Source organism: Ursus maritimus, unplaced genomic scaffold (genome assembly GCF_017311325.1).
Source record: "Ursus maritimus isolate PB19 unplaced genomic scaffold, ASM1731132v1 scaffold_1, whole genome shotgun sequence".
Classification (NCBI taxonomy): Eukaryota; Metazoa; Chordata; class Mammalia; order Carnivora; family Ursidae; genus Ursus; species Ursus maritimus.
Window position 1 is genome coordinate 41,575,247 of NW_024423343.1, and position 12,344 is coordinate 41,587,590.

Below are 12,344 nucleotides of genomic sequence, written 5' to 3' on the forward strand. Positions count from 1 at the left end.
AATCTAAAACACAAGCAGTGGTGCCATATACGCTAAGGGTCTTGAGCCTTCTGATATGTACACAATGTCAGCACGCGAAAAAGCAAATTCCCATTTAATAGATCTCCTCTCATAATAATTGGATTCGCATGTTTCCATCTCATAATAATTTTTATTATGACAAAAATGCAAACCTTCAGTACCCTAGCAGATGTTCTCAAGTTTGTTATTGATCACAGTCCTGTTCCCATAGGTTAGAACAGCTGGAATACGTAGGGTTCCTACCTCACCAAGCGTGGTGTGTGTATATGTTACATGTGTGTACCATACATGTGTGTACACGCACAGATACATTTAATACCATATGAGGAAGGAACAGTGATCCCCATTTTCAAAACAGGAGCCCTGAGGTATGAGAAGTTAGCGAATCGCTAAGTGGGCACAGCTGAGTGATAAGGACAGCTGTGGAGTCCAGGCGGCCTAGCGTCGGCGCCTGCGCGCTTGCGCCCTGCTCATACTGCCCCGCGGCTGGTGATAATGTTGTGTATTCCGATGCTCAAGACAGCCCACGCTGAGCTCCAAATCAGAAGGAAGCCATTTTTTCAAGGCATATGGCTATTTTCATTTTACATGTTGAAACAAAACAAAACTTATTCTCTATTTACTTTTGAGGAAGAGTACATGAGCTAAATTAGCATTATTGTAATGCATTTTATAAAGCTTTTTTAAGATGTCCGAGTCTTCCAAAGTCTTTCCAGGAGCCACGCTAGTCCGTAAGCCACACTTTCCCCAGTGTGGATTCATTCTATTCACTTTGAGAATGTTCTACTCAAAAACCAGATTTTTCCACCCAGCTCATCTGCCCCTCCCCTAACCCTCCCCTTTTCTGGCCACCTTGACCACACTTGTCTGTCAAGACCTATTCTGACACATCCCATTGCTGAAAGATTGACAGACTGCACCAGGCAGAGGTCCCTTCATTCTCTTCAATTTTCTTTTAATTTCTCCATCACCTGGTCTCTCTTCTTTTCTCTCTCTTCCCCTCCTCCCACTTTTTTTTCTAATTGCTTCCTTTGTTTTTATTATTTTAGTCTAACATCTGCCCTCCTTCTAAATACAGCATGTGTCATAAAAATATAGACATCTAGAGACATGCTCTGGAATGAAAAGAGTTGAGAAGATGGATTTTCAATCTTTTTGTCTCCAGCTCCTACTTGCATTTGACTTTCAGCTCCATGTTCATTTTAACAGATCTACCACACTTCTGTAAAATATATATGTATATATAATATGTATATGTATTCATATATGAACATACATATGAATATATAATCTCTGAAACCCATCTTCTTATAATAAGATTTTATATGAAATTTATATTGTTGTTCTTATTTGTGTCATCAAAGCATTTGTTTATTGCAAGAGAAAAGACACCAGACCAGAGCTTTTCAGGTAATTTGACTGAATTTAGCTTTTTATAGAAGCGAAGTAGTTGGCACCAATTAATGTTTCCAGCTTACGGTATTAATACATAAAAATGATACCAGGCTGAACCAAAACAATATCCCTTTTCATTACATATCAGATATTAAGAGTTGGCTCATTCTCTGGTTGGATAGGATTTAAACTTTTAGCACTGAAATGTCAATATAACATTCATCCTGAGGACATTTAAAATATAAAATTGTTGAAGACATTTAAAGTGAGATTAGATGAGCTCACAACTCGCTTGGTTGCCTTGTGCTGAGTCATTCTTGTGCCTTCCTGAGTAAGCGATTGAGGACCAGGTAAATGTATTCCTCTTCACCTTCTGCCTCTGCTCTGCAGTGCTCCCCGACAGACGCTTAAAGACAACCGCAGGAAAAGCAAAAAAAAAAAAAAAAGTCTTCTAAAATAATCCCAGCTTCTACTAATAATAAATTCTTTTGTCTGAAATATTTTAACGATTGGCTTAATCCACAACTTCACTCTGTAATTGTAGGACCCAACTTCAGGTAACAGCACTGGACTAAGATTTGTAAACTTTCCAACCTTCTAGGAAATGCCCCAGAAGCAACAGAATTCACAGACAGAAGCAAAATACAGGGCACTACAGTTCAGACAACACAACAAGAGCATCCACGAGGTTAATCTAAAGGGAGCATGTTGCACAGTGGCCGGACTTCCGAGAGCTGGGACTACACAATACAGTATTATAGACAAAAGAATAAGACAAGAGATCTACACATGTTGCCTTGCATTTGTGGTAATCTACACCAATGAAAACATGTACTACAGCTATATTTGATTATGTATGGATATATTTGAAATAGTATACATTGTCTTGATGTTTTTTCTGTAATGTAAATAAACTATTTATATCACACAATATAGTTTTTTCTTTCCCATGTATTTGTTATATATAATAAATACTCAGTGATGAGAAAAAATTGGCATTCTTAAATTTGCGGTATCTCATAACTGTCACTATAATCAAGCCGGTACAGCCTGTACAGGCATCAGTATTGCATCTTTCCCCACATCCTGAGACAGAGCATTAGTTTACACAGGACTCAGTGGCTAGGTTTTGAGTGATTCCGAGATCAAGGGAAATGATGGTTATTGGAAAAGAGAAAAAATAATTTACTTTATATCGAGTGAGGATAAAATATTTCAGATCTTTGAATCATCTCTATTTCATCAACTTTCTTCCCTGGTCTTCCATTTTCATCCCCAGAGCTGAAAAATCTCTGGCACATAACTTAAATCAAAGAAGAAAGGGGAGGGAAAGTGTTTTATAACTCATAAAAGAGAGGGAAAGAAGATACTGGTTTTTATTTGGAAAGCATCTTAGAATCTCACTGTTAAGTGCATATACCTGAAGGGTCGGGAACAAGTTACACATCAGGAATACACAGAGCACGAAATCTGTTCCATTTAGGTGAGTGGAATTAAGAACTTGCAGAAAAATTTAATAACATCATTAAAAGTGAAACACCAGAATCATAGATTCTCAGAAGCTCCTTGCTACGTTTACAGCACGGAGTTCTTTAAAAAGAAGTTAGAATTGCCACCAAATTCCTTATGAATAGCTTTATGGCTAATGCTGACCCATTATTTGAAGTGGAACTACGGTGATGATGATAGTTCATAAAAAAACAGAGAAATACATTGTAAGCATATTTATATGCTGAGATAAGAAAGCAAAATTAATCCCATAGCATCTAAGAGAATTTAGTGGGAAGTTGATAGGAATTCTTGAGCATATAAATAGGTATGATCACTTTGGGAAGAAATAAAATATGAAAATTCTCAGAGAATAAGAGGTCAATAACAAAACAAATAATTGCCTTATTATCACTTAGTTCTCCCCAGCTTTCCATGGCTAATATAGTAAATCTAGAGCTTTCTTTACCTCCTTTCAATGACCTCTGCATAAACTAAAAGGAATGACACTCCTGTGTCCAAAAAAAAAAAAAAAAAAAAGAGACAAATATCAAATCAACACATTCTGGATATAAAATATTCAGTGAAAAATAAGTTTCCTGAAGTGATATTTATGATATTTATAAAAACATTTAAAAAAAGGTGACAATCTAAATAGGATTTAGGGCTCTGAAACACTTGGTTTTCTATGTTAGTCGGCACTCCGAGAAGCGTGAATCTACGGGCATAACCATCGCACAAGGGTTTCCATAAGTCGGTCTTGTGCTACTTGTGCAAAACAGACGCCATTTGAACGTGTGCGTGGAGCTCTAGCTTGATCAGCAAGCGGAGAGGTGGACTGGCAGCGGTCTCCTTGTCAGACAGCAGCCGATGGCAAACACACCCTCCCCTAAAAGAAGAGCGACAACGGCGGCGCACTACAGAGCTTAGCGGAGCTTGAAGGAAAGGCAATGCCACCGACCTTTCCCTGTTGAGTATGAAATGACTTGCTTCGCTAAATATCGGCATGCTGTTTTTGCAGGATTTTTTATCAAAGAATCATAAACCCAAGTGTTAGAAAAGTCCATGGAGTTATTAATACGGTGCATTCCTATTCACCTCCACACTCACCTACCCCATTTGGGAAGTCCTTTTAAAGGATACCCAGCGAGTCCTAAGTGAACATACAGTATGCGCCAAGCACTATTCAAAGTCTTAGGGAAATACAAGTAAAGCAGGATCTTTACTTTAAAGGAACTCACAATCTAGTCCTGACAGATAATCATCCATATCATCTCTACTTGCATATTTCTTATAATTTGGAATTTACTCTTGGTCAATTCTAATCTTGAGATATTATTTTTCCTCTCAGATTGAGTTTAAATTTACTTCTCTGTGATTTCTACCCATGGCTCTTATTTTTCCTTTCTGGAGCAAAGGAATAATGACTCATGTATTTAAAAATATTCAAACAGATATGACCATTTTTCCACTCACCCTGCAGCCCCTTTGCAAGTACTTGCTTCTCCAGGTGAGACATCCTTGATGTTCTCATCTGATCTTCGTGTGATACAGTCTCCACTCCCCCCCAGCATCCGCAGCGCCCTCGGACAACTTCTAATTTGTCTACACAGTTCTTTAAGTGTAGAGCTCAGAATTACACAGTTGTGGTCTGGCCAGAAGAGAATATAGTTGAACTTGTAAAAAAATCGAATTTAACTGAGAGCCACGATCTCTAAATTCAAGTTCCTACTCCGATCACAAATTTGTTGTGGAACCGTGAGCAAGTCATTTCACATCACAGGCCTTATTTTCCTTATCATTTCTATCTCTGTATTTCCAAGGTTCTAGATATTCAGAAACCAGACATTACCCTTTCGTTGTTGCTACCCAAGACCACATTGACTGTTTTTGCTGCTTGTTCTCAACTTAAATTTAAAACTTTTTAAATAAACTACTATTAAGCCATGTCATTCACCCATTCATTATATATTTATTTTACGTGATACCTGTACCGAGGGCCACCAGTTAGCAGCACCATACTAAGCTATGAGAATGCGAAGATAAGTAAGGCAGAACCCCCGCCTGAAAGAAGCTCACTGTCAGATTGTCCAGGTTCTTTGCGTCAAAGATCTCACAGTCCTAGCAGGAGCCCGAGAACAATTATGAAGAATGTCACTAAAGCAATGCTAATGGTCAGTTCAGAGTGCTTGGGGACGCTGCAGGAGGACTCTCAAGGCCAGGCAGATGTGGCTTTTCACAGTGAAATACACAGGATGACTTCCTCGCTCTCTCTACAAATTCTGACTTCTTGCTTCTGAGATTTTATCCACTGCTCATTGCTCTCTTTATACCCTTCTTTTCTCCACAATACCCAGAGCAAATAGCAGCTTCTCAGTGAAGCCTCCATGATTCCCTTGGCAGTCTTCCCAATTCTCTTACAGCACTTCCCATGTTATTCCTGAATTGTCCACACAAGTCTGTCTTTCCTTTAGCCTGGGAGCAACAAGAAAGCAGAAAATTAGCACCTTGCCAATTGTTTCCATTTATTCAACAATCATTTATTGGGTGCCTACACCACACCAGATATTCTTCTAGGTCTGTTATATAGTGATGAAGTGGATAATAGGTCTCTGCTCTCAGGCTTACATTCTAGCAAAGGAGAGAGAGAAGAGGATTAATTAAACAATAGAGGAAAAACAACAACAAAGCTATAAAGTTATCAGTTCTATTTAAAGAATCCAAGATAGAAGGAGGTGATTCAGGGTGGCTGGGTGGGGAGGGGGATTGGATCCCTCCAAGGACAATGTGGTACTTAAAACTTGGCTTCTGAAGCAAGACAGAAATGGGTCCCAGTCTAAGTCCCACTTCACTAACTACTCTACCTTGGGCAAGTTGCCTAATTTCGGTATGCATCATATTTAAAATAAAATGGAGAGAAAGATGTTTTCCCATACTCAAAATCGCTACTGTGAGAAGTCAACAAGACAATCCGTGTCATAGAACAATGACATGCACAGAGTCAACCTTTGATATCTGGAACTTTTTTTCAGGGATATAATAAATATTAGTTGTACAAGGAATTAAGAAGAAGAAACCATATTTCACCAGCTGTGTGAAACGTAAAGGGAATCATATAGCTAGAGTTAGGAGGCATCAAGCTATCACACTTACTCCAAGGATTGTCTCTTGTGGAGACAAGAAAGCTGGTTCTGGAAAAATGAGGCAATATAGAGTTAAGAAACAGTACAGCCCCTCTAATTTTTTCCAATGGGTTCACTGGCATCATGTCTGAACAAGAGGAGGGATCATTCTTTCATTTTAAAAAAGGTCTAGCCTGATAAAGCTCATACTGTTAAACCTCTTGTGTGTGTTTCCAGGCACAGGATGAGTGAGTCAATATTGCAGTGACTTTGCGGGGCTGAATTCTTTACTTTCATGAATCCTTGAGGAGAAGTCAGTGCAGACTATCAAAATATGACAGAGATTATCGCAGAGTCATACTAGACTCTCTGCTAATGTTTATCTTCAGAGGCTACCTCCTTTCTCCAAAGTCATGCGGCACCTGCACTGTTACTGTTCCCCGATTAGAGTTGACATCTTGTTGTATAATTAATCATCTGGATATCAGTAACAAAAACCTTTTCATTTAAGTAATTGCTATCTTTATACGAGCATTCACATGATATGAAGGACGAAGGATTATATAAAGTAAGGGTATTGGTTTATAACTAACGCGTAAACATACAAATGAATATGGCCCTCTGCGATCAGCGTCAGGAAGGTAGGGGTGAAGTGCAGCCCAGCTGGTCATATTCAGGCCTCCTTCCAGCCTCGTTCTGGACAAAAATCTACTTCATAATTCCACCTACTCTGGGAATGTGACCTTCATTGATATCTATCTCCAGTAATACTAATGAGTTATTCTAACTCAGGTTTTTCATTTACTTCTAACTTTTTAATTATTTCTCATGATTTCTCTTGCATCAGATAAGAAGTGAAGGAAATGATGTCTTCCTTTATTTTCCAATCCAAATTCAGTTCAGCACAAGAACCTAACTCAGAGTTAATGAGAAGTCCAAAATCAGGTGTTATGTGAGAGAGAGGACAGGACCAAGAACTGGTCCGCTGTCCCTAGGACTCCCATTGCCATCTGTGCCCTGTCGCTCTTCCTGACCCACGGAGGCTGAGCCACAGTGATCTCTGAGGCAGTCGATCTCCAGACACACACAGTCAAGCCATTCTGCCGGGCGTTGGAGGGCTCGATGCCCCTCCTCTCTGTGAGGGTCCCCACTGGCTGGGCTTTCTCCCCTTCTCTTCTCCATATCCTAAGCACCTTTTTTCTTCACTTCACAAAGACTTCACTTCCCTGCTGCAATCTAGCTTAATTCTCCTCCACAGAGCAAAGGCTTGAAAAACAGGCCTTTTTAGGAGTCCAGCTATGAAAACAAAGCACAGATTAATGTCCTGGGTTGTCACCGCAGTGCACCAAATTATGAGTACATGTTCTAATAAATCACATTTAACTAAAATTAGAAAACACAGATAAGCCAGAAACGTAAACACCACGGTGTTTGCATATATCCTTCCAGATAATTTCTGTGAATATATGTTGAGGTTTTTATAAGACAATAAAATAATTTTTAATGAATGGAATTCTCACTAAAGGATAGGCTACAAAGTGTCACAGTCACGTAAGCATCATTTATGGAACTACACACACACACGGTGTGCTTCTCGTGGAAGGTTTAACCTCTCCGTCATGAATCAGCGAGGCCCTCAGAGCTCAGCGGAGGATCCCAAAGCATCCCTCTGCATCCTTCTCTTTGTCTCCCAGACCACTAACTTCCACCCCCTCCCACGCGACTTGCCAGGGCCCTTCCACTCTCAACGCGCCGGGAGCCCTGGCAAGGGACTCTCAGCCTGGTGCTCAGCCGCCGTCCAGAGTGGGCCCACGAAGGATGGGGCCAGATCGACAGTGTCTCCTTAATTGTCCCTCCGCCTACCTTGCATCTGCCTGGAGCTAGAGATGCCTGACAATTCTACCCTCTGCTCACCACGAGGGAGTCCTGTTTCACTGGCACTCAGGAGAGGCCTCTGTCTGAGTCCCGGCCCAAGTCACTGTCACGTGCCCACAACTTACCGGGCCCATGCTGTCATTCCCCGACAATTTGCATTTAAGTCATTTTCAGCTCGTGATGGTGCAAGCCTCTGAGCTGGGTCCTCCCCCAAACTGGGACTCTCCTTCCCTGCCTTGATTGCTATGAGTAAGAAGCCGTTCAGTGGCATCAACTGAGGCATTCAATTTCTTTCAGAACCAGGGGTTAGTGTAAGTAGTGTAAAGTGAAATAACAACAGCAATGACTAAGCTAAGAAATGTGCTTATTTTTACTTTTATCCATTCAAAAATGTATTATGTGACTTTTTTCAAAATACTTGAACCAACTTTCAAACTTTACATTGGACACAATGTAAAACTGACTAATTAAAAATACCATAAGAAAGTTGTATTATTTCCCTAATGCACAAATAGCAGCCGGTGGTCACCGGAGCTGAAGTTAGCTACTGTGAAAGGACAGAGAATTTTGCTGGATGAACTCGTCCAGTAAAGACCGTCTATTCTTCTAACAAGTTCTGCTACATGTAACTTCAAGAGTCTGTTTACAAAACAAAGTTGAAAACACTGGTCCTTACTACTTACTTGACAAAATAATTCTTAACTAGCCGCGATCTCACCTGTTCATATCCATAAGCTCCGGACCAATGGCATGTCGAGCAAGACACCCTCCGAATGCAAACTGACCATATGAGGGGTGGGGGGGAGAAGAAAACAGGGGAGAAAGAGCTAAGAGAGGCGCCAAGGCCCCCAGAAGGTGAGAGGAACGGAGACAGCAAATAACTGGATTGGGAGGAGAAAGGGTGGTTATGGGAAGAGGAATTTAGAGATGGTTCATTCGAGTAGCCCTTCAGGACAAGCGCGTCTGCAGCACGTAAGCAGGGTTGCGCGATTTGGGGAAGGCTTCAAGAAAACGGGGAGCAGGAAGGTGACGCCCGGAAAGGCCTCTGGCCCTGAAGCCTCGGAAGGCCCGTGTGCTGCAGGTCTGGGGTTGCTGGGTGAGGCGCTGGCTGGCAAGCTGGGCAGAGTGAGGTCAAGGCACGGCTCTCGAAGTGATTTCTCGGGCCTCTGGGTGAGGAAGAGAATGTGTTTAAAATAAGAGTTTTGTCATGTGCATATTTTCTTCCTCACAATTCTTGACCTCAAGATATGCAGATTAGATTCTTTATATTCTGCACAACATCCTGTCCCCAAGCCCTCGATCGGCTCTCCAGATAGAGAATAAAGGAACAGTTCATCCCCTCCACCCCAGGCCGGCCCTCGCGCTCGGGGACACAAACGCAGGCCGCCCGAGAGCATCGATGCCGCTACACCGCGACACAAAGTCCCGGCGTCTCCGAGCGGCCCTGAGCAGCAGGAGAGGGGAGGACGAAAGGGAGCGGACGAGCCCCTGCTTCCAGAAGACAAATCCATCTCGGTCTGCCTGGGGAAATAGGGGTCAGAACTGCCGAGCAGAGCAAACCATGGGCTAGTATTGTTTGGGTCTGAAAAGACGAGTAGCACGAGAAAAACGAGGGCTCTGTAAGCGGAGGTTAAGAAAGAAATGGGAGGGGGGCCCCGGGTTCCAGCCCTGAGCCCCTCCGAGGGAGGGCACACAGCGCAGTTCTTGGAAGGACAGCAGGAGCGGCGTGACTCACGATGACGCTCACACCGGAGGCTCGGAAAGAGCCGGTGGCGTTACCAACGTCCCCCCAGGGGCTGAGACTTCCCTGCACCAGCATCCACAGAATAACATTATGTTTCCCTTTTAAACAAGATGTACATGAATGTTCAGTGGCGCCCAATTACAGTAATGCATGATTTACATACAATTAACTCTCCTGCTTAATTACAGTCACGCAGGGATTAAGGGAGAAAGGGCTTTTACTTTGGAAACGTTATAGGCTTCAACACTCAGCCTCCCTAGGAGATCTTTCTGGCCTGACCACAAACAAAAACGAGTCTGGCAGTCTCTGGGCTTTACCCGACGTTCTCTTCTCTCCTCTCAAGATTATGCATCACCCAGGTCACCAGAGTCTCTATCTAGTTAGAGCAAAAGGATCCCAAGGCCTCCTCTGAAATGGGAATGTATAAACTGGGGGGCTTCGTAGGGAGGCTCTCCCGTCCGGAAGTCTTGCATACGGTGCGGACTTTAACCGTCTGGTAAAGGAATCTGCAAAGGGTGAGAGAATGAGTCTCGAGTTTTCCAGAAGCAGCAAAGAAAATGCTTTCTTCAAAGGGCGATCCAAAGCTGCTTTGACAACAAAATGATTAAAGGCTGCCTCTTCTCTCATCGTACATCTGTCACTTTTCTGCATTCCTTTTGGCCACAAACATGAACGCAAATTTTCTCTGAATAAGACTTCAGATTGCACATTAACAGGGAATTGGAAGTGAACTTCACTGCAGCCCACACCAGAAGAATTTTTTCCCCAAGCCTCTGCGGGACCTGGTGCCAGAAAACTGGAGTTGGAAAAAAGTCACCGAGCTGGCACAGTAAGAAGATGATTGAAGGCAATGGGGGGGCCTGAGCCTTCGTCGTTATCAGTTCAGTGGGGACGTGAAAATCCTTCTCCGAAACGCCACGCAAAAACACCTCAAGGGGACCGAATGCCCCCCACGCTGGCTAACCACAAACGGTGGCCACGCTGTCAACCCTCTTTTCATCCAGTACTCAGAAGAGCCGAGCACCATAAGCAAAGGCTTCGAAGGGGCAAAAGGGACACCAGATAACCTGTGAGCTCCTGCAAAAATTCATGGAAGAACAAGATCCTATACTCGGAACAGATTGCATTTGCAAGCAAGGGACTGTAAATTGAAATTAGGCAAATTGGATTTCATTTTCAGAAAATAGAAAAATAGAGAAACATACTCTCAACTCAGTGCCTGAGTTCATTTCCTTAGCAATACCTGTAAACACTTCGCCTGGTCAACCAGCTCCCTGCAGCATACCAAGAACTTTCAGGTCATTAGCCCCAAATTGCATGTCATCTGTGGAAGCACGTGGTATACTCCACAAAATTATTTAACTTGATAATCCCTGCCTGTTTATTTGGCAGCAAAACATAAAGTGAAGAGACCTTCAAGTCCTCGTATCCAGGAGGGCGCCTGTGTGGGAGATTTTCAAAGACCTCTCTGGAAAGGCTGGAAATAGTGTGCCATCGCCTGGTCTTGTGAGGAAAATTGGTCTAGTCATCTGTATTTTGCTTCCTTCTTTTCATCATTGCAAATTTTTTTCTGTCAGAATCGGAGGCATTAGAGAGATTAAGTTGTTGATTTTTTTCTCTCTTTCTTTGAAACAAGGTCTTTCTGTTCTCTCGAGTTTCCATCTCCCTGGCCCTCACTGCTTCACATTATGCCCCATACTATAAGACATCCTCACTTTAAAATTCATGAATCAACCTTGAATTCTCCATCCTTTGATCCTTCATTGAGTTGTTGTTTCACAGCATCAAAAAACCTCAAAAGCTAACTTGAATAGTGGCCATACTCAAAGGAACACTGTGCCGGGATTGATCCTAAACACACAGAACCCAAACTACTTCCGTTTCAGACCTAACCCCTTGGCGGACCTGATAGTAAGGAGCGAAATTGTCCTGAAAGGACTGACTTTTTCTACCTAATGATGTCAGAAGAGTTTAAGAATTGATACTATGGTTTACTGCTTGTGGTAATGTATGATGTATATAAAATTATCATTTTATAATTGATAAGATAAAAACAAGACTTGGGGCACCTGGGTGGCTCAGTCAGTGAAGCGTCTGCCTTCAGCTCATGTCATGATCCCAGGGTCCTGGGATTGAGTCCCACATCGGGCTTCTTGCTCCGCGGGAAGCCTGCTTCTCCCTCTCCCTCTGCCTCTCCCCCTGCTCGTACTCTCTCTCTCTCTCTCCCCCTCTCTCTCTCTCTCTGTCTCGAATAGGTAAATAAAATCTTTAAAAAAACAAAAACAAGAACAAGACCCACATGTATTAATTTCCTACTCATCTTTTATGGGAGAGGTATAGTTTTGGGCATTTTATGAATACTATTTCACTTATTTCTCACAATAAGCCTCTGAGATACGTCATTGTTATAACAGTTTTGTGATGAAGTAACTGTAAAGTAACTTGTACAGGTGTAGATCATTTGGCCGAGGTCATGGAGCCAGGATGGACTGCGGTCGAAATTTGAATCCCGATCATCCCAAAATTAATTCTATTCCACCATCTCATGCTGTTCCCATTACTTTCTATTTCATCCTAGCATGTCAGAAATTGTACATTTTTCAGGGTTACCTATTGGTCAGCCAGATGCTTGTTCCAAGAATGCCTCCATTGCTCCTATTATTTTGAAATTTTGCTACCAAAATTATCCTCAGAGACAA

General features: G+C 42.3%; 1 protein-coding gene across 1 annotated transcript in view; it reads left to right on the forward strand.

Annotated features, from left to right (window-relative positions):
• Positions 1-2,675, forward strand: part of TMEFF2 (transmembrane protein with EGF like and two follistatin like domains 2) — a 219,029-nt gene extending 216,354 nt beyond the window's left edge. Inside the window, exon 10 of the mRNA XM_040642607.1 lies at positions 2,018-2,675. Coding sequence (XP_040498541.1) covers positions 2,018-2,114 — 97 coding nt within the window. The 3' untranslated portion in view covers positions 2,115-2,675. The remainder of the gene's footprint in view (positions 1-2,017) is intronic.
• The last annotated feature ends 9,669 nt before the right edge of the window (positions 2,676-12,344 follow it).